General features: G+C 39.5%; 1 protein-coding gene across 5 annotated transcripts in view; it reads right to left on the bottom strand.

The window, feature by feature from the left end:
* dock4b (dedicator of cytokinesis 4b) overlaps positions 1-23,394 on the bottom strand; it is a 117,267-nt gene that overhangs the window by 20,365 nt on the left and 73,508 nt on the right. For 4 of the 5 annotated variants that reach the window (XM_031284794.2, XM_031284797.2, XM_031284798.2 and 1 more), the window contains exons 23-42: positions 22,238-22,427; positions 21,438-21,574; positions 20,161-20,295; positions 19,406-19,504; positions 18,078-18,172; positions 17,250-17,325; positions 16,721-16,821; positions 16,413-16,471; positions 15,466-15,614; positions 14,568-14,653; positions 13,105-13,131; positions 12,594-12,689; positions 12,398-12,458; positions 11,840-11,933; positions 11,128-11,276; positions 9,570-9,656; positions 9,222-9,326; positions 8,783-8,924; positions 6,399-6,565; positions 3,452-3,538 (exon numbers count right to left, since the gene is read on the bottom strand). In XM_031284794.2, coding sequence (XP_031140654.1) covers positions 3,452-3,538; positions 6,399-6,565; positions 8,783-8,924; positions 9,222-9,326; positions 9,570-9,656; positions 11,128-11,276; positions 11,840-11,933; positions 12,398-12,458; positions 12,594-12,689; positions 13,105-13,131; positions 14,568-14,653; positions 15,466-15,614; positions 16,413-16,471; positions 16,721-16,821; positions 17,250-17,325; positions 18,078-18,172; positions 19,406-19,504; positions 20,161-20,295; positions 21,438-21,574; positions 22,238-22,427 — 2,142 coding nt within the window. The remainder of the gene's footprint in view (positions 1-3,451; positions 3,539-6,398; positions 6,566-8,782; positions 8,925-9,221; positions 9,327-9,569; positions 9,657-11,127; positions 11,277-11,839; positions 11,934-12,397; positions 12,459-12,593; positions 12,690-13,104; positions 13,132-14,567; positions 14,654-15,465; positions 15,615-16,412; positions 16,472-16,720; positions 16,822-17,249; positions 17,326-18,077; positions 18,173-19,405; positions 19,505-20,160; positions 20,296-21,437; positions 21,575-22,237; positions 22,428-23,394) is intronic. The other variant, XM_031284796.2, reaches the window with a different exon arrangement.

The following is a 23,394-nucleotide window of genomic DNA, read 5'->3' as shown; positions in this document are numbered from 1 at the left end:
GTTCTACCTTAATATCTGACTGAAATTGTTTTGGTGGATATCTTATGAAAAAAAAATTGTAAACATATATTAACAAAATAATGGGCACTTGGGGGGCAGTGGAAAAACAAGTTGTAAACACAATACTGACATATCATCTTTTAAGTTTTAAGCGGTGAACCTGATAGCCAACAGTGGCTTATATACACATCCAGCAGATATGGGGCAACTATGAAGGTAAATATGGTGCAAAAAGGGTGAGCTTGTAGAATACAATGTGAGAACTTGCAGAACAAAAAATCTGAACTTGTATGTTAAAATTTGCACTTGTAAAAATTTAATTTGCACTTGTAAAAATAAAATTTGCACTTGTAAAAAATATTCACACACGTGATCTGAATTTGAAGTCATACAAAGAAAAAAAACATGAGAGCTTGTAAAAAAAATCTGAACTTGTAAGTTGAAATTTGCACTTGTAGAAAATGTTCACACACCTGTATTCTGAATGTGAAGTTACAGAAAAAATATTCACAAATGTGTAGATTGATATTTACATGAACACAATGACAGCTGCAAACTTATAATGCAACATTTACTCGTATACTTTTTTTTTTACTCTGGTTCATTTTCCATCACAACCACAACTCAGTGATTACAACCTCTGGAATCTGTCACTGCAACTTCACATATGTGCTCTCTCGCATCACAAAGTGGCGAATCTGCGCACCTCGACTTTCACAACACTCTTGACGATACATTTGGTGCAAAACTAATTTGTACCTGTGGACTTAGGCTGTGGAGCTCTGAGCTAACAGAACGGGAAAAGCCTTCTTATATACAGTCTATGGGAAAATCAGGGTTTCTATCGCCAGATGAGGGACAACTCTGTCTGGCTTATTTATGTAGCATGGAAACTTGGTGGAATAGCATGCTAGCGTTAGCTAACTAGCAGCCAGCCCGCTTCTAAATAAATACCTTTTAATTGTCTAAACATTTTTAACAGTCAAACTAAAACACTGGCGGTGAGCTCCACGGCCTGCAGCCGCAGACGGACCGTCATCAGTGGGTAACAGGTGCCAAGTTTCGCATCCCTGCCGAGAATTGCATCCACTAGGGAAAATAATGATTTTATAAGGCAAAGTACTGTTTAAAAACTAGGCAATAGTAAATCTCTTTGTCATGTTCATCAATAATGATTAGGATTTTAGAAGGTTTAGAGACATCAATGTTTTATCAGACTCTGTAGTAGCATTTCCTTGCTACCTAGATGCAATTTTCAGCAGCAATGAATTCTGCAGAAATTATTGTTTCTGCCCAAGCGGGTGCAATTCTTAGCAGGGATGCACAACATCAGCAAAGCAAGCTCTGGTAATGGCCGGGGGATGGGCCGCTGCTACCGGATGTGGGGCTCTCCGTGTCCCGCTGGAGCTCCGACTGCAGGTCGAGGTCGGCAGCGAAGCTTTCTGGCAAAAGCAGTGTTACTACGCTGGTCGATCCCCACTGATGACGGTCCGTCTGCGGCTGCAGGCCGTGGAGCTCACCGCCAGTGTTTTAGTTTGACTGTTAAAAAGTGTTTAGATAATTAAAAGGTATTTATTTAGAAGCGGGTTGGCTGCTAGTTAGCTAACGCTAGCATGCTATTCCACCAAGTTTCCATGCTACATAAATAAGCCAGACAGAGTTGTCCCTCATCTGGCGATAGAAACCCTGATTTTCCCATAGACTGTATATAAGAAGGCTTTTCCCGTTCTGTTAGCTCAGAGCTCTACAGCCTAAGTCCACAGGTACAAATTAGTTTTGCACCAAATGTATCGTCAAGAGTGTTGTGAAAGTCGAGGTGCGCAGATTCGCCACTTTGTGATGCGAGAGAGCACATATGTGAAGTTGCAGTAACAGATTCGAGAGGTTGTAATCACTGAGTTGTGGTTGTGATGGAAAATGAACCAGAGTAAAAAAAAAGTATACGAGTAAATGTTGCATTATAAGTTTGCAGCTGTCATTGTGTTCATGTAAATATCAATCTACACATTTGTGAATATTTTTTCTGTAACTTCACATTCAGAATACAGGTGTGTGAACATTTTCTACAAGTGCAAATTTCAATTTACAAGTTCAGATTTTTTTTACAAGCTCTCACGTTTTTTTTCTTTGTATGACTTCAAATTCAGATCACATGTGTGTGAATATTTTTTACAAGTGCAAATTTTATTTTTACAAGTGCAAATTAAATTTTTACAAGTGCAAATTTTAACATACAAGTTCAGATTTTTTGTTCTGCAAGTTCTCACATTGTATTCTACAAGCTCTCCCTTTTTGCACCATATTTACCTTCATAGGCAACATTCACAGTCCTTTGGAGTCGTGTTTCTACCACATGATAAATCTAAATCCAATATTCACTCTTAATTTTAATTTGTTCTGTCTCCGCCAACTCCAGAGGAAAATATCTCAAATGTCAGCTCTTTAACTGCTAAATGCTCCACTATGTTCACCAGCTAGTTGTCTTAAATTAGCCATGAAGTGGATTTTTTTTTTTTGCCTTTTCACTAAAAAGTGCTGCCTATGCTGATGAGTGCAGTCAGACTGAACCAAAACAGAAAAGCATGACAGAGCTAGTAGGAAATTCGTAGTTGGTCATAATAATTACTTACAGTTTTATCACTACTTGCGACACCTTTCACATACACGTAGCAATCGAGGCGTTGTTGATTTAAACATAATGATTAAAGCAGCTTTAAGTGTATAAGGTGCACACTATATTATTGTAAACACTTATGGATGCATAAATAAATCTACCCTTTATCCTGCATTTCTTTTTCTCTTTTTCTTTCTCTGTCTCACACAAAACTTAATTCTCTTGCTAATAGAGCTTTTGCCAGCTCTGTATTGTATATGCTATTGCACTGCATAACCATCATAAAATAACACTGGGTTCACAATTCCCAATTTCACACCACGTTCAGCAGCTATGCCCTAAAGAATATGTGCTAAGACCAACAGAGACATTTTGTTATTTTTCACTCGACAAAACAGCACTTAAAATCCTCCCACTCCTCAGAGATCTGAATGAGAAGACCCAAGACGGGAAGCTTTTGAAGGGAATTTACGTGTGTAGCAATGATAGTGACAGTCTAAAAACATGGAATAGGTATTGGTAAAAATGTCCCAATACAAAGATTAATTAAAAAAAAATTGGACGTTGGCAATCAATGCAAAGCAATTCAGTCTTTAGCATGACATCTAATCCGTCCAATGGAGGAAATGAAATGTGTCCAATAGCCCCAAACTCATGACCTAGGTCATTATTGTTGTTCAATGTAAAGACTTGGATCAATACTTGGGTATTGACTGGCATTACTCTACATAAATTGCAACCTACAAAATAAAAGTATATTACAGTGTCCTTGCGTGAGATGACTGTGTATTGCAGTTATGTCGTCATGGTTATTTCATCAGAGGTGGTCACACTCACCAGCTCTCTCTTCTCTACTTCAAACCAGCGGGAGATGCCTGGGAGACTCTGGACCAGAGTCAAGGTTGTCCTCTCCACCCACAGGCTCTGCATTAACACACAACACACTTGTGAGTATTAGCTGATTGCTAAACATATTTTAAAAACAAAAACAAAAACAGCTATTTATGCCTGATGTGCCTGATGAACACATGCACTTTATTTCTAGCAAACATCACACTATTTAATTACTGATACATAGTTGGAGAAAACATGCAGAGCACACGTACCACCAAACACCCATTTGAAGGTGTGGTTCGGATGTCATGTCTTATATCTCGTATCATCATTCTTGTTCCACCACTTAACCTGTCAGCCAGCATTGCTTGCCAATGTGCCAACATCCCACAAGGTTATTCTGACAGCACGCAAACTATGGAAACTCTAGCATGCACTGCAGGTTATTAACACAATAGATTTACACTAAAGTGAAGCACCTACGGTAACGTTCACACTATGTTTGTTGTAAAAACATCTTGAGAATGGACAGTAGTTACAATAATTGTAATTTGTGTATTCTATTTACTGACATTTTATAGATTAACTCATCCATCAATTTATCTAAAAAAACTGTTTGAAAAAAAAATCTTAACTCAATTCCACTTACTTAGCCTAGAAATCTAGACGCACCCTAGCGGCAGCAAATGTAATTTGCAGCCAGGGTCAGTCTAGCAACTCTCCGTTGGCTTGCGAGCTGGAAAAACCAAATTCTGATCAGGCCAATCACATCGTGTTTAGATTCGGTGGGTAGGCTTAACATAAGGACGGCAGAGTTGCGACGGTTCCGCGTGAATTTCCTGCTACTTGAAAACAAAGAAGATGGCTGCTGCTGCTGACGAACAGCAGTCTTTCGAACCGGCTTTGGCCGCGACTCTGGAAGACTTGGAGTTAAGCACTGAAGTCATTCTTAAAAAAGGAAGATGTGTTCGGAGTTTTGCCGACCGGATACAGCAAAGGTTTAATCTATCAACTAGCGTTGCTCTGGTTGGCTATGAGTGCAGAGAGAATTTGAAAGACAACCGTTTATCCCGCCCCTCGGATTGAGCCCTGCCAATGGTGAGTTCCCAGACCCAACATCTTGATGTGGGTCTGGCTTGTCAGTGTGGTATACTGACATCCTATAACATTCTATACACTTTGACTTAAGAGTTGGTATAAGGAGGATGCATGAACTTTACTCTACATTCACTGAGAACATCTGGAAATTGTTAACATGAGCAGAGGTCCCCCCAAGACAGAAGAGACCTTTTTTGGAGTTGTGCCAGATAACAGGCATCGATTGGTCAGTTATCCATCCAATGGTATACTCACACATATCACGTCCATGTTATACAATGCATAGGATATATACGTTGTTCACACAAAGAAAAGGCAGAACGACTTTTTGGAAGAATTTGGGTTGGTCGTTCTCCAAGCTCTCTGCAGGAGTTTGTAAAATTGATGCTGAATCTTTGCTTGTAATAAACCTTTTTATAATTAAGAACAGTGTTGGCGGATTCCTCTTCATACAGCATCACAGCATTACTATTTAAGACACCACATCAGGCTACCACTTACTAGCTTTTTCTGGAGCTTTATTTTGTTAAGCTACTTTTTATAAGGTCAAGAATTATCCTTAACTTTTAATCTCAACAAAAGAGTAAGAGTCTCTATGAGGCTGTATTTTGACACAGCGGTGCTTTGAACTAAATGCTAATAGCAGCATGCTAACATGCTCACAGTAACAATGCTAACATGCCGATATTAAGCAGGTGTGTTTGTCATGTTCACATGTTAGTTTAGGATGTTAGCATGCTTTAATTCACATTAAACTAACTTATTTGAAGCTTAGTTTAGAACCCAACCAAGGACACTTTAGCAGAGCAGATGAGTGCTGACATGCAGCATCGATCCAGTGTCCTCAGGGTGAAGAAGGTTCTTCCGGCTCACTACAACCCTGCTGCCCTTTATTGATTTTCTGCTTTTTAAGGCAAAAAACCCACCTGAACACTCTTAAAAAAATATGTATTATAGTTTAAGAGCAGGAAGTTAAAAGGAAAAGCTGAAAAAAAAATAAAAGTCTTGACCTTTGTAAACTATTTTTTTTCTGCAGATAGAAACTTCTTGGTTGAATTTTGTAAACTGCTATCTTTTCTACTTTATAATGACTGATCACACCATATCCTGGCTGCTGCACACTCTTGTCACCATGCACAAGGTTATCATACATATTATTCCCACCTGAGGGCCAGAGATATCCAGCCCTGATAGAAATGTGATATCGTGATTAAATTTGGCCAAAGAGCTTTGATGGAACTGAGATGAAATGACTGCATGGTGTGTGTGTGTGTGTGTGTGTGTGTGTGTGTGTGTGCATGCAGTTGTGTGGGTTTGCATGTGTGTAACTGAATGAGGCTGTAAAGACTGCAATTGCACAGTTTTGAATGGTACCCAAGTATAATTAGTGATACCCGAGTCACGATGAATAAAACATGCGCTACACACAAACTAATACCTGGGCGCAGGTTCAAAACTATCATTACCTACACAAGCCTATGATCGATGAACAAGGTAGAGAAGGAAGGAAATTGAGCTGTTTCACATCGGTCTGCAGTGAAAAAATGCTAATGATCCTAAATCATCAGTATCATTTTAAATTCTGAAATATAAAAAAAAGATTTTTCAGAGCATGACATTTAGCAGCTTCTCCACAAGCTGTAAAAGGCTCAAAGTTCATTATCTAAAAGCTCATCTCCACAAAATTGACAAATTCATAGAGTGAAGAAGAGATGAAAATACACAAAAGCAGAGAAATGTCTGTCACACTGCCCTTTATATAGTATGTGTCTAGTTTCTGTGCTTTGCGTGTCAGCAGCTGTCTATCTTCATCATCATCTTTCTTTCTAGTGAATTCCCCCCCCCCGCGTACCTTGAACTCATTCTCCTTGTCTTTGGTGCCCTTGTGAAAGGGCCGGTCATATCTGAACCTCCAGATGTGATTGAACTTGTAGAAGCTTTTGATGTTGTCAGGCACTCCGTCTCTCTGCAGCACATCTTGACTCTCTGGGATGGGGGTTACAGCATAGATCTGCAGGTCTGAAGGCACCGGACGTTAAGGGAAAGTACAAGAGAGTGACAAGGGAAAGCACTAAAACTGCCAAGAATTCTTCATTGACCTGAAAGAACATGAAAAATCGCAGATACGCTCACACAGAGGACAAAGGACACACACAGGCAGGGGTTGACAGGGTGGGTAAGTATGTGTCTTTGCGATAAGTGCATCTCTCCTGCAATCTTGTTTCATTAGTCACACACACTTTTATTTACATCCAGATAGAAACCCTGCCAAGGGTATACGACTGTAATAGGGGCCTTTTGCTACTCCTGCCACACTCCAAAAGAATGCATACGCAACCACACACGTCATGCTGGTACACAATCAGTGCACAAAAGAAGAACACAGAAACAGAAGAACTAAACAGAGAAACAAAAATGCAAAAGAAATAAAGTCAAGGCAAACGACAGACACACTACAAGACTCGTCATTTTGAGCAATGGAGGAGGATAGAGGAGCAGGAAGTGATGCAGTGTTTTTCTGCGCTGCTCAGGCTCACCCTCCTCATCATGAGCAACCCCTTAAATCAGGAGGGACTTGACCAGGGAAATATCAGTTAGGACAGCTACTGTACATTCATTTATATGCATGAGTGTTTGCAACAAGGCTATACAGGTGGGTGAGCAACCTGAGAGAGATTCTATTGATTACATAATTCATTCAAATGAGCCCAGTCGTTTTTTTCAGTAGGGGAAGCTCAAACAAGCAAACATGTCACATAAATACATAACGAAAAAAACAGAGCATTTTCATCATGTCTTTCTGTCCTCCATCTGGCTTTCTTTTAGTGCTGCTCTCTATAGTCAATGTGTCGCTATGCCACAAAGTCTTTGATTTCCAGTTAACAGTTGTCCCACACATTAGTGTGAATAATTAAAAAGGCTTCCATATTGTACAGCTCAATTTGAACACGCTGCAGGAAAATGATGACTTTAGCTCTCAATGTGAGTCGGTGACGGGTTGGTTTCAGAAGTGGGGGCACAAAATGAAGTCAAATACTAAACAAAAGTCAGAGAGCCTCACAGGACTATTGACAGGCACAATAGTAATTGTTTCATACACCCTCCAATCGTGTATGTCCACGTATAAACATTTGACACTCTTCCAGTCTGCACACAACAGTGCTAAGGTCTGTTTGGGTATTTTTTATGTTTCTATAATATGTGTCCATGTTCAAATGTTTAAATGTTGCAGATGCCAGGGGGGTTTGTGAGCTCAGGGGCAGTCTGTGTCAAAATTGCTCAGATTTGTTCCAAAGCACCACATGAGCAGAGCCACAACACCAAACTAAAATGTGTACCGTTGCAATAAATGGTTGATTTGACAGTCTTGGCTGAACTTAATTTAAAGACATGTCTATCAAATTTGTTATTGTGGTTTTCATAATAATGGTGGTTTAACAAAAAAAAAATGAGAAAGGTTAAGTAAAGCATTGTATTATTAATGTCATTATAACCCTACCTAAAGTCATATTTAGTATCAGAAGATATACAATGTCAGATTGGCCTGTTAAAAAAGAGCATATCTTTGATTGTTGTTTGATTCCAGCATCTTTTTAGGAGAATATCAAAGTAACTGCAGATCTTAGTAGTATCTTTATGTTCAAAAAACTGCCACAAATCAGATGGTAGGGCAGACAGTATGTAGCCTGACAGACAAAACCCAGGGTAAAAATGTCCTTGAAGCACTCAAGGTAACGCAGATGACTGTAATATTAAAAAAAAAAAATTCATAATTTTAGAGCTTCTCTGATCTAAATTATAGAGCCAGAAAATAATTTAATAAAAAACAATTTTTGTAAGGTTTGTCCCCAGTGAAAATACTGCCTCTACATCTGTATGATCACATTGTGTTTGATAGTGTTTTCTTGTATGATATTATGAATGCAGCATGTGGTATGCAGAGCAGTGTGTGTGTGTGTGTGTGTGTGTGTGTGTGTGTGTGTTCCTGTGAATGAGCCTTTGATAATGAAAAGAAAAGAGAGATTGCGAGAGATTGAAGGAGGCATGGCGTGTGATAGCGTGTGCCTCGTTACAGGTAATTGCGTGGATGCAAACACAAAGCATGCCGCCTGTAAGCCTCTGTGCCTCTATACTGCGCTGTTGTCATTTCTTATGCAGTGCCGCACATTTGACTGCTCAGCACGGCCCATGCTTGTGAATTCATGTTGTATGTGCCTCTTTCTATAGCAAGGATACACTGTGCGTCTGCCTGGTATATGGTCTGGTCTGGCTGGTTGACGTGCTGCATGGCGATGGCGTGGGGGAACTCGTTGAGCATCCGCTGCTGGAAAGCCTCCAGCCTCTCGTAGTCATGGCCGCGGCACACAAACTCCTTATTCTGCAGAGGGCGGGGGTGGGGAGCAGAGGACAGCGTGGAATTAGCTTGACATCTAGTGGTCACACATCGCAACTGCAGCTTCCAACTGCAAACTCCACCAAGGACATGGCCTGTTACATCATTAAATGGTATTGAATAAGAGTTGCTGAATGTCACACTGGAGGAGTCTTATATAAGAAAAGTTCATTCTTCCTGCAGGTCTATTTCTTCTTTGAAAAATGAAAAAAAATAATGACTATTCAACTTGCTATCGACGAAGAGGAATAAGACAAAAAGGCAATATGGAGATTTCTTTACCCGTAAGAAGAAAGGAAACTTCTTTCCATAGAAACCCACTCTGAAGAATTCAGGTTCTAGTCTTTGCTGGTCCATGATCTTGTCATAGAGAGAGGCTTCCATCATCTGGCAATGAAAATAAAAGGACGGTATTGAATATAAACCAACAGCATGCAACCTATAAGGGAATTGGTGCGTTGAAAAAAGCATAGTTATTTTAAAGCAGATTAATTAGTAGGTGCAAAATATGAATAAAACTACATTTCTTTTTAGTTTTCCTTAATGACCCCATCATCACATGGTAAGACCTTAACTAACAATGCTTCTTAAGGAAGTGTCTCTATAGCTTGCTTATTGTGGAAAACTCACCCTCATCTTGCTTAAGTTCCTGTAGTCGTAGTAAGACTCATATTGGTCTGCCAGTTCTCTGCACAGGATGATGCCGTTCTCCCAACACTGAAGACATAAAAACTCACACACTTATTCATCCTCATGCTCACTGTGTCCTGTCTCAAAAGAAAGCAAATATAACAAAAATCAAGGAACCTCATTAACTAGTATAATATGCACAGAAGGCTTAATAAAAACTCGCTCTGCAGTGGTGCTGCTAAGCTGTATTTCCCCCACTGGATGGCACTGGTGAGTCAACAACATCAAAAATCTGATCTAACCTCTTCATGCAGGTACACGCAGCACCCAGCCATCTTGCTAATTTAATGAAAAGCTTTCCTTTCCTGCTGCATTCTGATCCCTGTGCGGCAGCACCGGCAGATGGCATAGCTCGTGAATGTGAAGGGAAATTGGACTATGAGTAACGAGGGGAGCAGTTTTAATGATTCTGCAGAGCAATGTTATTTCATCAGAGATGCTGAATTTTGGAGGGTTTCCATAATGCCACTTTTCCCTGAGAGTGCAGAACAGTGGCAAAGGTAGTTAGGATAAAGAGAGGAGTAGGGGGAGGAAGACAGAAAAAAAGATCTACTTCCTGAGTAACAGAAGGAAAGCAAAGTCTGTGAACTAGCCTGTGAATGCTGCTGCATCCCGACTTAGCAGAGCTCCATTTAAGCTGCCAATCTCACGGTTCATTCTTAGCTGCTGCCTAAAACCAACACACCAATGCAAGTCACGCTTCGCCCGTCAGTCTTGCCGTCATCATGTCCCATAATATTTCTTAAAAGGAACGATATTGTGGGACCATACGGATCCTGCTTTCATTACAGCCGCCAGTGATTCATCCGATTAAAGCGAGGAGGTGTGGATGCCTCGAGCTGTTGTCACAGTTCACTACAGGTAGAAATGAAATGTCTGACTCTGACCGCAGGTGACACATATTTCTATTGCTCCATACAGCTTACAGCTCTGCTCTACTCTCTTATGAAGGGATTTCATTTCATGTGAATGACGTCACGTCTCCACTAAACAAGCAGGGAATTCCAGTTCTCTCATTTTCCATTCATGAATATTAATGTTTCATGAATTGTTAAAGCTTATGAGGTTCAAATTCATGTATTCATGGCTGGTATGTATTTATTCTAAACAAAGCACTATTGAAATGGCTGTGCTGCTTTTTCAATGCCAGGTATGAATGAGAGTCACTACAACAACAAGCCACTTGTTCTGCTTGTTTTTTCAGCTTGTAGGTACAGTGTTTCTCTGAGTTAGTACCTAGTAAAAACAGAGCTTATATGATTTATTTTTTCCATACAAAACCCAATCGAGGAAGCAGTAGCTTTACATTTTGTCAGGATATTTCTTTACATAAAGGCGATGGAGGATAATAGCCTTTTGATACCAACATGTCTTAGAGCTGCGTGCAATTGTCTTTATATACCCATGGAAAAAGTAGTTCTACAGTGTGCTACAAAAGCGCTGAAGGAATTGTCTTGTTTCTGTCAGTCAACAGACAACTATTTGTGTTCAAGCTCACCTTCCCCCTGTCAAAGTTCTGGACGATTGTGAGGTGCAGATACTCTTTTCTTTGCCACTCGCTCTGCATGGGGTAGTTCAGGAACTCTCTGAGCGGCCTGTCTGACCATTCCAGTAACTCATCGTACAGAAGCAGAGTGTATGATGCCTCTGAGAAACACACAGACACAGGACAAACAGTCAGGAGATTATATGCATATTATGGAAGCAGTTCAGGAGAATACAAGGATAACAAGATGAAAGGACAGTAGGTGTACACATATTACCACATACAGTAAGACCTAAGGCTGTGCAATCAATCAAATTTGTAATCGCGATCACGATTTTGGCTTCTAACGATCACAAAAACGATGTTATTTTGCACATTATATTTTCCAAGTAAACATTTATTTTGTCTTGTGTTTTGTAGGGGAAGTCAAAAAGTTCAAACGGGAAAAGTATTGAGGGAAATGTCACAGTTCAAGGTGTTTTCACTGTTGATTTGTTAATGGGTTTGAGTGTTTTTTTTAAATTCAATAATTGCAACATCTTTCCAAAAGTCAAGGAGTAATCGTGTTAATAATCATGATTTCAAAATTGACCAAAATAAATCATGAATATTTTTTTCCTCCATAATTGAGCAGCCCTAGTAAGACAGCAATAACGTATCTCCCACTCATGCTAACACCTACACTCACAAATACTGTATGTTACAGTCATTCCTTTTGACGCACCTGTGTAGTTTTGTGCTTTCAAGTGCAGGTCGTACAGTTTGTGAATGTAGCGGATGTACATCTCCTCTTTGTTTAGCTCAGTTTTGTAGAAGTTCTGACCGGAGCAGTGGGTGGTTCGGTGATGATTGAGGACAAAAGAATCACAGGAGGAGGGGGTTAAGAGATAGAGAGAGAGTTGGAGATGCAAATGAGGACACATTTTGTTGTGATGATCGTTCGATGGTAGAGGTGTACTAATATATTTCAGCCTTCTGATCAGCAGTGACTTCTGATCCATCTGCCTACACACCCAGATGCTCTTACAGATGTCTGCACTTACATAAGGAATAAGAACTAGTAGGCAGGAGGGCCTGACAATAGAAAGAACAGAGTTTTGGAAAAGTGGAAGCAGAGGGAAACAGCTAGGCTGGCTATCAAGAAGATGCATTAAAACAATCATTTTGTTGAAGATGTGATTTTGTAACAGCCAGAAACAAGTCAGAAATGAGTCACTAGTAACACTAAAACCGTATGCAGTTTTAGACAACCAACCAGACTCATGGAGTAACTGCTACTCACCAGTAAGCTGACAGTACATCCAATCTTTTTTCCATCCACTTCTCCCAGCTTCATACAGTCCCTGTGATAGAAACATTATAAGACATGCAAAGCTATGACTTAAGTGGCGACGAAGAAGAAAAAGAAATTCACAAAGCAAATCCAAATTGATAAAGCATGTTTGCATGTTTCTGAGAATGTATGTGTGCACTCTCACCTATAGTCCAGCAATCTCTCCATTAAGCGAGTGACGGTAGCGATCAGAGAGATTCCACTCTCCCTCCAGGTCTCTCTCTCAATCTTCTTCAGCAGGCTGGAGGACAAGATGGAGATATGTTCAGATCAAAAGAGATAAAAGAGAGCGAATGGTAAAGGAAAGGTGATATGGGGAGGGTGGGGGGAGGGAAAAAAGAAGAAGAAATTACTACAAAAGAAAAAGAGGCGAAGCAAAGATGAAATCAATCCCAGTCACACCAGTGTCACCTATGCTTGTTGGCCTGCCTGTGGGAGTTAACAAAATAAAATACCCAAAGTGGCTAAAATAAATAAATAAATCACAATAGCTAATATACTGTTTTGCCACCTCAATAGATTTTTTAGAATTGATTGGTTATCTCAACTGGACAAACACATCACAGCCAAAGTATTGCCAAAGTAGCTTTTGGCTGACCCTTCCCGCTGTTCCCCCTCACACAGACACAGAGAGAACAAAGAGGAGAGCGTCTTACCTAGGGTACGGACCAAACAGAGGAATTCTACTCCAGGCGGGAAGCATAGGCGGAATAAATTAATATTAATATGATTAATATCAGCACACACTCACACACGTTAGTTACGGGGTTAGTGGAGTTAGTAGGAGGAAAATAAATTAAGAAACTAAATAGAATCAATAAATCAAATAGGCAAGAAAAGATAAAAGTAGGCTAAAATCATAAACATAAGGATTAAAACTAACTTGTGATCTGCATTCAGGCTGAATTAGATACTGGCAATTTAATAATATTTAATAATGATTCATAATGCATAATCATATTATATTGCACAATATATGGTAAGTATAGATATGTAGTTTTAATAATATTCAGTGATATTACAATGTTTTCTGTAATGTTTCACATGTAAAGAATGGTGGGAAAGAGAATGATTGACTATGAAAGACAAAAGGGACAATTACAGTAGATGTATATTGATAAAATACTTTGATTCACATCTATGTGATAGTAAAAGAGACAATACAGTATGTATGTGAATCAGAAAAAAATATGGCTTCATTTAATGCAATAATGTTTTTGGAAGCTAAGTTGAAATGTAGGGCTGAGACCAAATATAGTAGTCCTTTGTGAAGGTTGACATAAATATATGAACAGGCACAAAAAGAAGCAGGGGCAGGGGCAGGGACATGGACACGGACACGGACACGGACACACACACACACACACACACATTGCGTGAGCACATACACTAAGCATGCAGGAGCACAAACCTGGTGACACAAGGACAGTGTGGACAAGGACAGGCCACAGAGGAGGTGAGAGTGAAGATGAAGGTGAATACTGATCACTTACCTAACATTATTATATTAGCAATGGACCCAATCTAACTAAAGAACTACCCACTGCATTTTTCTTAAAGACTAATGATTTGTGAAATGAGTGAAATCATCAATTTCAATTTAAAAAAATAAACTCTTTATTAGAAGCATGTTCTGTAATCAATCTTTTTTTCTATTCAGGTAAAAGAGCATTCCCTGAGCATGAATGTTGTTATCTGTGCTCTTTGGCTGACAGGGTTAAAAGCTCTTTTTCAATGAGGAATACTTAGACATATCTAAATTTATTTACAGATAAAGCGGCCCTTTTTACTGAGGCAAACAAGCTGCAAGATGCAGCCATGGGTGGTGAAGCCTTCTGTGGGCCGCATAATTTAGGTCATCAATGAACAGCTATTTTGTCTGTTAGTGGAAGTTGTAGTTATCCCTGTATCCTGAACTGGCTTCTTTATTGCGGCCTTTACTGTTAAGCTCATTCTTGAGTGGCTCCATGGGACGCATTATATTAACACACTGGCCACCTCATTCAATCCCTTTTCCTTTAAAATCCAAGGTAATTAGACAAATGTAAGTAAGTATGCAGCCAAGCGCCCCTCGTCCCCATATTTTCTGTTTCTATTGCTGTTCCTTTCTCTAACTCACATGCTGTTGAAGAGCTCCCTGTACGTCTCATCTCCCTTGCCCTCAGACATCAGGCTGTCCAGCTTGTCGATCAGCTTGGCCTCCACCTGTGAGAAAGAAAAAGCATTTCAATCTCAAAGGGGCTCCCGGTTCAAACAATATTGACAAAATGACTGAGAGGAAGAGCGGCAGGGGTGGTTTAGAGATTAAAACTGAACAGTGTGGGGGATCAAATCACTTCACGTCATGTCATGTCATGTCAAAGTCAATCACGCGGCAAAGTAAAGGCAAGTGCCTCTGACATGTTCTTATAGTTTATGACTTAATCTTAATCATGAAAAAGTGTATCGCCAACACCAGAGTGCAAGATGGTGGGGAAAAAATGACCTTTGGATATTGTTAGGAATCTTTTCATCCTTATCAGTTACTTTTGTCACCACATCTCAGCTATCATTCGCATCACCTCACCTACATTATTTTACCCTGCAAAACAATTACTAAAGCTGTTTTATGACATTTACAATAACAATTATGTGAAAGAGCATCTGCTATTATAATCAAAATGACCTAAAAGCTTAGCAGCTAACATTACTATGGTTGAATTGTTGCCCTAACTAAGTAGCATGGTAAGTTAGCTACACTCTAGCATACCCTAACTTAAAAAGATATATTCCAATGTTTGCAATTATGATAAATTGATGATGTAAATGTCAAATAAACATTACAAGTCCAAATAATATTTATTGTGAGCCAAATTATGAGGAAAGCATATATATTTGCTAATAACAAAAACATTGTGAGATTCTAATTCTGGTGACTTTTGACCCACTAGAGTGAAGTTCCCAATGACCTGTGCGTGTAAGGGTTAAACTTGCAATTAAATATGAGTTTCCGGCTTCTATTTTTAACAGCTGTTTACTTGTTTGAAATTGCCACTGCGTCTCTGCTCCCAGTCCATCATGTCATGGAAGATGGGGATCATGACATTCCTCAGATCAGGCTGAGGCACCAGCGTCACTTCCAGGAATGGACCAATCATCGCTGGGATGAAGTTCAACTTGTGTTCTCCTGGAGCCGAAACAGAGGTCAACATACAGTAGAGGTTAGGCTCTCACTTTATCCCTGAACAAAGCGTATTGTTGATTTCAGAGGCAATTTGGCCAACTCTGGAACGCAAACTACCACAGGCTGCTCTGATAATTTGGTTTAAGTGCACTGCACTCTAACCAAATTGATGCAGTATTTTAATAATAATCACAGCGCCTGTGTTACTTAAAATGAATTAATGTTAGTGGAATGACATCAAATAAAACAAAAATAAAGTGACTGCAAAATGTATTTCAAATTGGGCAAAAAAACACTTGAATACACATAATAACACTATACTTCATTATGAAAACACAAAATTGCACAGATTCGTACCAGACTCAGAACGGAACAAAGGGTTGAGAGCACCCAGCTGGTTGCCATGGTGACAGATAGTTGTCGGCACAAAGAAAAAAAGGCTGACAGTTTTTATTTAATCAGTCAACAAAAGGCGAATAATACAGAATGCATTTGTCTTTACGTTCTCTGATGTTAGTGCGTCACACAGACGTCAAGAACACTACTTTTGCACCAGAAGAGGAATAAATATAGAGAATTATTACAGGTGTGTTGTTATATATATGCCTGTAAAAGATACCTACTGCTGAAATGAAAGACCGACAGTTGCCTTGACAGCACTTTATTTGCAGCACCGCTCGGAATAAGTTAAATATTACTATAAGTCTTTTCTAAAAAGACTCTCATTGGATGTAGGATTAAATTTAGGAATAAAGCAGTCCATGTGAACCATGTGCATTAAAGTTACTTTTATCGTCTTACCTAAATTCTGCCACATGCTGAAGATCTCACAGCCCATCATCACCCTCATGTCGCCATATCTGCATGAAAAAATATAATGGTTAGAAATGTGTACCTGCTGCAGGTAAATACAGAGAGAAGCAGTGAGAACAGCCTGTTAAGTAGTCATTATACTGTATGTGGCCTACAGTATACTTTGAGTGTGTGCCAGAGAATGGGAGCAGGACAGGATGGCTTTTTGAGAAAGCACATGGCTCATTATAGGCCATTCTAACACATGCAGCACTGAATGCCGAGTGTGTGTATATGCATTTGCAAACAGAACTTACTTTTCTAGTATCTTCTTCCTCTTTGAGGGAGAGAAGGATTCCAGCTGAAGACAGGGCTGGTTGATAAATATTACAGACAGATAGAAGTACGAGTCCCACACCTGAAAATGACAGCAAAAAAAATAGCATTGTGTCAATGCTGTGCAAAAACATCCTCCTGCAACTTGACCTTTCAGGGAATTTAGGCAGAAAACTAGATAATATGCCTCAGGTATCCATGGATTTGAGTTTTCAGTGGTTTGTTGTGGTACAAACTGTACAACAACAGTTAAATTCAGTCACAAAAAAAATATAACCCTCCATTAAACACCGTCATTTTCCGCTAATTCTATTGTTCGCCTCAAGCTTTTGACCAACGGTTAGCTCTGTTTTATGTTTGTGTCTCTGTGAAGGCTTTTGTTTGTGTGATGTAAAAAAAAGTCCAAGTATATTCAGCTTGAGTATCAAATAGCACTGTAGCATTGCTCAGATCCACACACACACACACGCACACACACACACACACACACACGTTGACAGAGCCGCCTACCTTGTAGTCAAACTTGTCATTGAGGAAGTTTTTCCTCAGAGCGTCAGACAGGTAGAGGACAGTTGTGATGATGACACTAAAAGAACAGAGAAAGAGAAGAGGAGGTGGAGAGGGTTATTGTGTTAGCTTGCAGGAAAATGCATCACCATGAACTACTGACAGACTATTCAAATGGCCCATTTGTAGAGTGACAGTACAGAGGTGAACTGAAGACACATTTGCAATTACATCCCATAATGATGAGGGCCAAATATAAAAACCCAAGGGAAACACAAAAACGAGCAAAGTGGCACTCCCGTCTCTCTATGACCTGAAGTTGTGGAGTTCCAGTCTTGTGAATTTAAAGAAACATTTGTGAGTTAGAGTCTGTAGTAGATACAAGCATGTCATTGACCTTTATGTATCAGATCGATGCAATGCATTTGATAATGTCTTCAAATGACACAGAGCATTAGCCTTGGATTCACTCTCATTTCATCTGAGAGCACTACATCAGAATTCCCCTACATCTTCAGCAGATAATAACTTAATAATATTTTTTTGGATGTCGACAATTCAATATTTTATTCTTCTCTTTGTACTTCAACCTTCCTGCTGAAATCATGTAATAAAGTTGACCTTTTAAAAGAGAAAGGTGGAACACACTGTCCATGAAGAGAGATGAGGCTCTACATACACTTTCAGCAGATTAAAGCTGTCTCTATGTGTGCACATCCGTGTGTGTGTGTGTGTGTGTGTGTGTGTGTGTGTGTGTGTGTGTATATGTATGTGTGTGTGTGTGTGTGTGTGTGTGTGTGTGTGTGTGTGTGTGTGTGTGTGTGGTCTTACTTGTTGGTGACCAACCGCATGACGGTCCAGTCTTTGGGAAACATTTCTGGTCGGATTAGGATCCTGAAGACCGTGAAGATCTGAAGAAGAAAGTCCTGGAACACACAAACAAATGCAGCAGACATGTTATCATTGGGAAGTTGAACCAATTGGGTCAGGCTTGGTCCTAAATTCCAAGCTTGTGCAGTATTTCTGATTATCTCTCTATGGTGCGGAAAGATTGAAAATCAAGCTCTGTGCATATCACTCCCTTGTCCACTCTATTAGGATTTAAGACACGTATTGGTAATTGTTTTACATCACCCTGACATGTATTTTGTTGCATACCTGTAATTTACATGTTTGTAGTCACAGGGGTAGAGGTGAATAATAGCATTGTGGGACTCTCTATGGATTACTACATTTTAAATCCGCTGAAAGCAAATTTAAGGAGAAACATAGATTTGTTTCTGCATAAATGTATATGTGAAACACTGCATACTTAAATCTAAGGATTTGTGTGTAACATGACATCAAATGCAGTCACTGTATGTCTGTGTTCATGGTGCTAAAACAATGAACTACAGTGTCTCTCAGTTTAAATCTATTTTATTTATCGTCACATCTCAATTCTTTTTTCCAAGACCAGTGGTTGCTCAATCTTTTCCAGACAATTACTTTTGGATACTTGTGCTAAAAATGCTCGAAATAAAGCATGGAAAATGTGCTCTCAAGCAAAGTGAGCATATTACCTCTCTACTTTTTCTGACATTAAGGGAATTGACATTTCTCACTGGGATGAACTGGGACCCCATTAACTTTCTCTGTCTCCCCTTTTTTGTGTTTTCCATCTCTCTGCACTTCTTCAGTTTGTCACCTGCTACTGCTGACCTTGCAGTACAACCCCCATTGCATGCACACATTTGTAAAAGTTAACAAGTAAGTATACAAATAAAGAATATAAACATAAGTGTGTATATGTGTACAAACATTTCAGAAATGTCTGCAAGTGCAGTGGGTGAGTCACTTGTGGGAGAGTGGGAAGTTTATGAAAACTTTTAGAAAGAGAGAAAGAGAGGCAGAGAGCTAGAGCGATGTCTCAAAGATAGCAGGGAGAAAAACAAATGTGCAGACAAACAGATTAAAAAGTCAAATCCAATGAAGAATATATATATATATATATATAGCAATTCTTCTCTCCCACTTTACCAATTATTAATATGCCTGATATGGTCTCAGTAAAAAGGTAAAGAGGAAGAGAAGCATTGTCACAGACAGACAGATGGAGAGAGGGAGAGAGAGAGAAAGACAGAGAGAGAGAGAGAGAGAGATGGATATGGTGGTCTTACCCTCAGGTTGTCTTTGCTGTTGAATGCCTGCAGCAGCTGCTGGTAGTGTCTGTCACTCATCTGTCGCAGAAGGGCCAACAAACAAGCCACAAACTCCCCCTGACAGGATAGAACACAACGAGAGAGAGAGAGAGAGAGAGAGAGAGAGAGAGAGAGAGAGAGAGAGAGGTTTTAATGTTGTGGTATAACCAGGACTATCTTCAGGGCAGCTCTAAATTACTAAATGAATGATGCTACTGTGGTTTAAAACATGTAAATAGAAAGTAGTCATGCAGGAGGCATGGCAACATCAACACTGAACCATGGTGCTTTTGCAAAGGAATGCCTTTTATATTTTTTGCTACAGGAAATAGGAAAGAAAGCACTTTGTTATATTGAATGCCATTTATTAACCTCTATTGGCATCCAGTAAGAATAGGAGAAAAGCTCTATCACAAGTGGAACAACCTCTCCTTAAGTCTCAATCATTACACAATGATGATAATAATGATCTCATTATTATCCGCTTCACCACTCCCCTTTCGTGCTGTTGTATTAAATATATATATATATATATATATATATATATATATATAATGTTAATAATGTTAGCAGAATTGTAAGCGCCACAGCAGCAACTCAATTTTAAATCTATAATTACTCCTGCACATTTTGTTAAGTCCCAAAACAATTTACAGTTTGTACACACACACACACACACACACACACACACACACACACACAGTACTGTACTGTACATGGTAAAACACACATACAGTGACATCCTGGAACTGTAGTCTCATGGCAGGTCCTGCAGGCTGGGGCCGGTTGCTAATTTCCAGGATGGTTCTCAGTAAAACTCCCAGCAGGCTCTCTACAATTAGCTCCACCTCTTCTGAGACCACCGGCTCCTACACAAAGGACAAAACACTTGCATATGAATTACAGGTAAAGGGAACACTTTACTTTTACTTTATCAACATATCCAAGACCTAAAATGTCATGGTGAAATTCGAACAATGACTCCATTTTATCTCTCTAAGTTACCTGAATGTTCCCTTAAAATAAAGTTAACTAATTTGCACTCTACTTGCGTTTTTCTGACTGACAACTGACGTCATTCTGCCTCAGATCCAAAGCCTTCACTTTTTACACTATAATCTTACTTTCATCGCAGTTTTAATGAGTCTTGAACCAGTAGGTTTGGGCCCTAATAAGTATTTTCAAGGCAAAGAGCAACATTTTTGAAACTTTAAATTCACAGAGAAAAAAGAGAAAGGAAAACAATAAAAGAATATGCAATACAAAGGAGAGGGAGACAGTTCAAGATTAAAAGAATCTCAAAGAGAGTGGAGGATAAACTGGAATGTGTGTGTGTGTGTGTGTGTGTGTGTGTGTGTGTGTGTGTGTGTGTGTGTGTGTGTGTGTGTGTGTGTGTGCGCGCGCTCTAGCGTGTGCGTGCTAGCGTGTGCGTGCTAGCGTGTGCGTGCTAGCGTGTGTCCTACTGGGCGCCTTTAACACTAGCAGCCCTTCTGGCAGCTAACAGTGCAAGTCAGGCAATCTGAGCTGCTACACACACACAAATTGAAGTGACTGCCATTTCGACAATGCCATTGCTAAATTGATGGTTCATTACTGAACTGCACGGCTGCCAATGTCCTTGTTACAAAGACTAATAATTGACTATATACACAACAAAGCCATCTGCTATTGCAATGTATTGGCGAGGACATCGCTGCAATACTAATTCCTTTAAAGTTATGTTTCAGTTATTATGGTAGTAATTTCCACTCTACAGTCACACTGTACAATAATAGCAAAGGGAATTCATTCTAATTGTACAAGATAATGCCTAGGTATAAAGTCACTTCATCCATAATAAAATGTACAAACCACCTACTTTACCCTGGAAATCTTTTCAAAAGATTACCTCAACATTGCCCCTTTTTTAAACTTGTAAAGTAGTTTTATGCAACAATATGCTGATTTGCTGAAGTTGAGTTGATGTGGGGGGCTTGTATAATGGCAAACCAATTACCACTGTAATACTTACCACAGTGCCATTCTCCTCCTTCTTGATGAGGGAGAGCATGCTGGTAAGGATGCGGGCGCACATGACCAGGTCTCTCTGCTCCTGCATGTGTGCCTGGAGGATACGGAGCACCACCGGCAACAGGATGCACCGTGACTCTGCAACACAAACACACACAGTCAATTGTCACACATCAAAGACATAATGATATATAAAGAGTGAACACAACAGAGAACAACAGGGAAAACACACCAATCATCTGTGGCTGTATTAGTTTTTGTTTTGCTATTATGAGCGCACAATGTTTCTTTAATTAAAAATATCTCAATGTAAGTCTTTGTGTAACATTAATATGATTTGCATGAGGGATGTTTTTCTTGCCACACGTAGCCTTTTGGGAGCATGCTGGAAATAAAACAAATGACAGTAATTTGCTAGAGTGTACAGCCTTTATTAAGAACAACTTAATGACATGTAGTTAGGTGCACTGTAGGGTAACAATTAGTCAAGGTGTGTCCTCAAATGACTGCACTGCGGGAGTGCATAACCGCTCAGTATAATATGGAATAATAGCCTAAACATACAGCGCAAAGTATCACTGATTATTGTCTACATTTTGCGGATGAATCTAATTGTTCAAATCTGTTTGTTTCCCTCTGTGCTGTTTATTTTCCTTGTGTGTTCATAATCTGTATGCAAGGGTTTTTGTTTTTCTGTTATTTGATCACAAATGTTTCCGTGCTGGGTTTTCAGTGTGTTTACAAGCTTGAATTATGTGTGCATATCAAGCTGTGTATCGGTTTGTGTAAACAAGTCTTTACCTGGGTTAATGTAAAGCTGGCTTTCCACCGTCTTGGCAATGCACTGCAGTTTGACAGCCTCCAGGCAGTCAGCGTGGACAGCAGTGGGCAGGGTGCCCAGCGTCTCCCTGACGAAGCCGGCCACCTCACGCACGGTGAAGATCTTCAAAAGCTCGCCATAAACTGCTGGAAATGTCCGCAGGAACACCGCCTAGACAGAATGGGGCAATGTTCAATCATCTGGAGGCTAAATCGAACAGGCACTATGAATCCATTATCTGACTGGAATCACTTTGTCGAACGTTAACAACCAAATGCATTCAAACTGCAATTTATACTTAAAAGAGAATTTCAAGATATGTATATGCATGTTTTATATAGTGTTTGTTCAATAGTTTCAATACATTTCCAACTAAATCAGCATTATACTGTATAATGTATATTAATCTCCATTCTCATGGTGATGTGGAGGTCCTGTGAAGCTCAATGGGAAAAACTGGCAATAACAAATTGTGTTCAGTCCCTCAGGGGCTTTGTGTTAAAGAGTTAATTGCACAAAAGGCAACCATAACACAATACTTGTTTTATATTCATATACGGCTGTGTTAACAGAGTGCTCTTTTGTTGGGAAAACAAAGCTAAATAGCAACTATTGTGCTATGAATCACTGGCCTAGACTGGATTTGGTTGGTAGCAGTCACTCAGGATTATTTGGACTCAATTTAAGGGCTACTCCAGTGGGATTGCTGTCTGTTGCTTGTTCGTAGCTCTCAGTCTGATGCTCTTTCTTCCTGTCAAGTTCTGTCAGATTCTCGCTGCACAATTGAAAAATTAAGATTAGAAAAATCTAGAGAGGTGAGTCACTGTGTGGATAGAGGATAGAAGCCATTTTTCAGCAACACTTCTTTTCAACTGTCACAGGTGTTGTGTAATTTTGAAAGAGCAGTTCCAAAGTACTGCTGCCTATTATATTATAAATCAGAGGATTTCTCTGCTAACAGACAGGAGTAACAAAAAATGATACAACTCCTATTTTTGTTTTGAATTACCATAAATACATTGAATATTAAAAGAGAGTTCTAATTACATTATTTTCTTGTAATCTGTTTAATTGCTCTGTGCATGACATATTTGGAACATAATAACTGGGTCACTGTCCAGAAACAGACGTTCAGAGG

This window comes from Sander lucioperca, chromosome 20, assembly GCF_008315115.2.
Source record: "Sander lucioperca isolate FBNREF2018 chromosome 20, SLUC_FBN_1.2, whole genome shotgun sequence".
NCBI lineage: Eukaryota > Metazoa > Chordata > Actinopteri > Perciformes > Percidae > Sander > Sander lucioperca.
The sequence above is the reverse complement of the archived record's forward strand: the minus strand, read 5'-3'. Positions and strand labels throughout refer to the sequence as shown.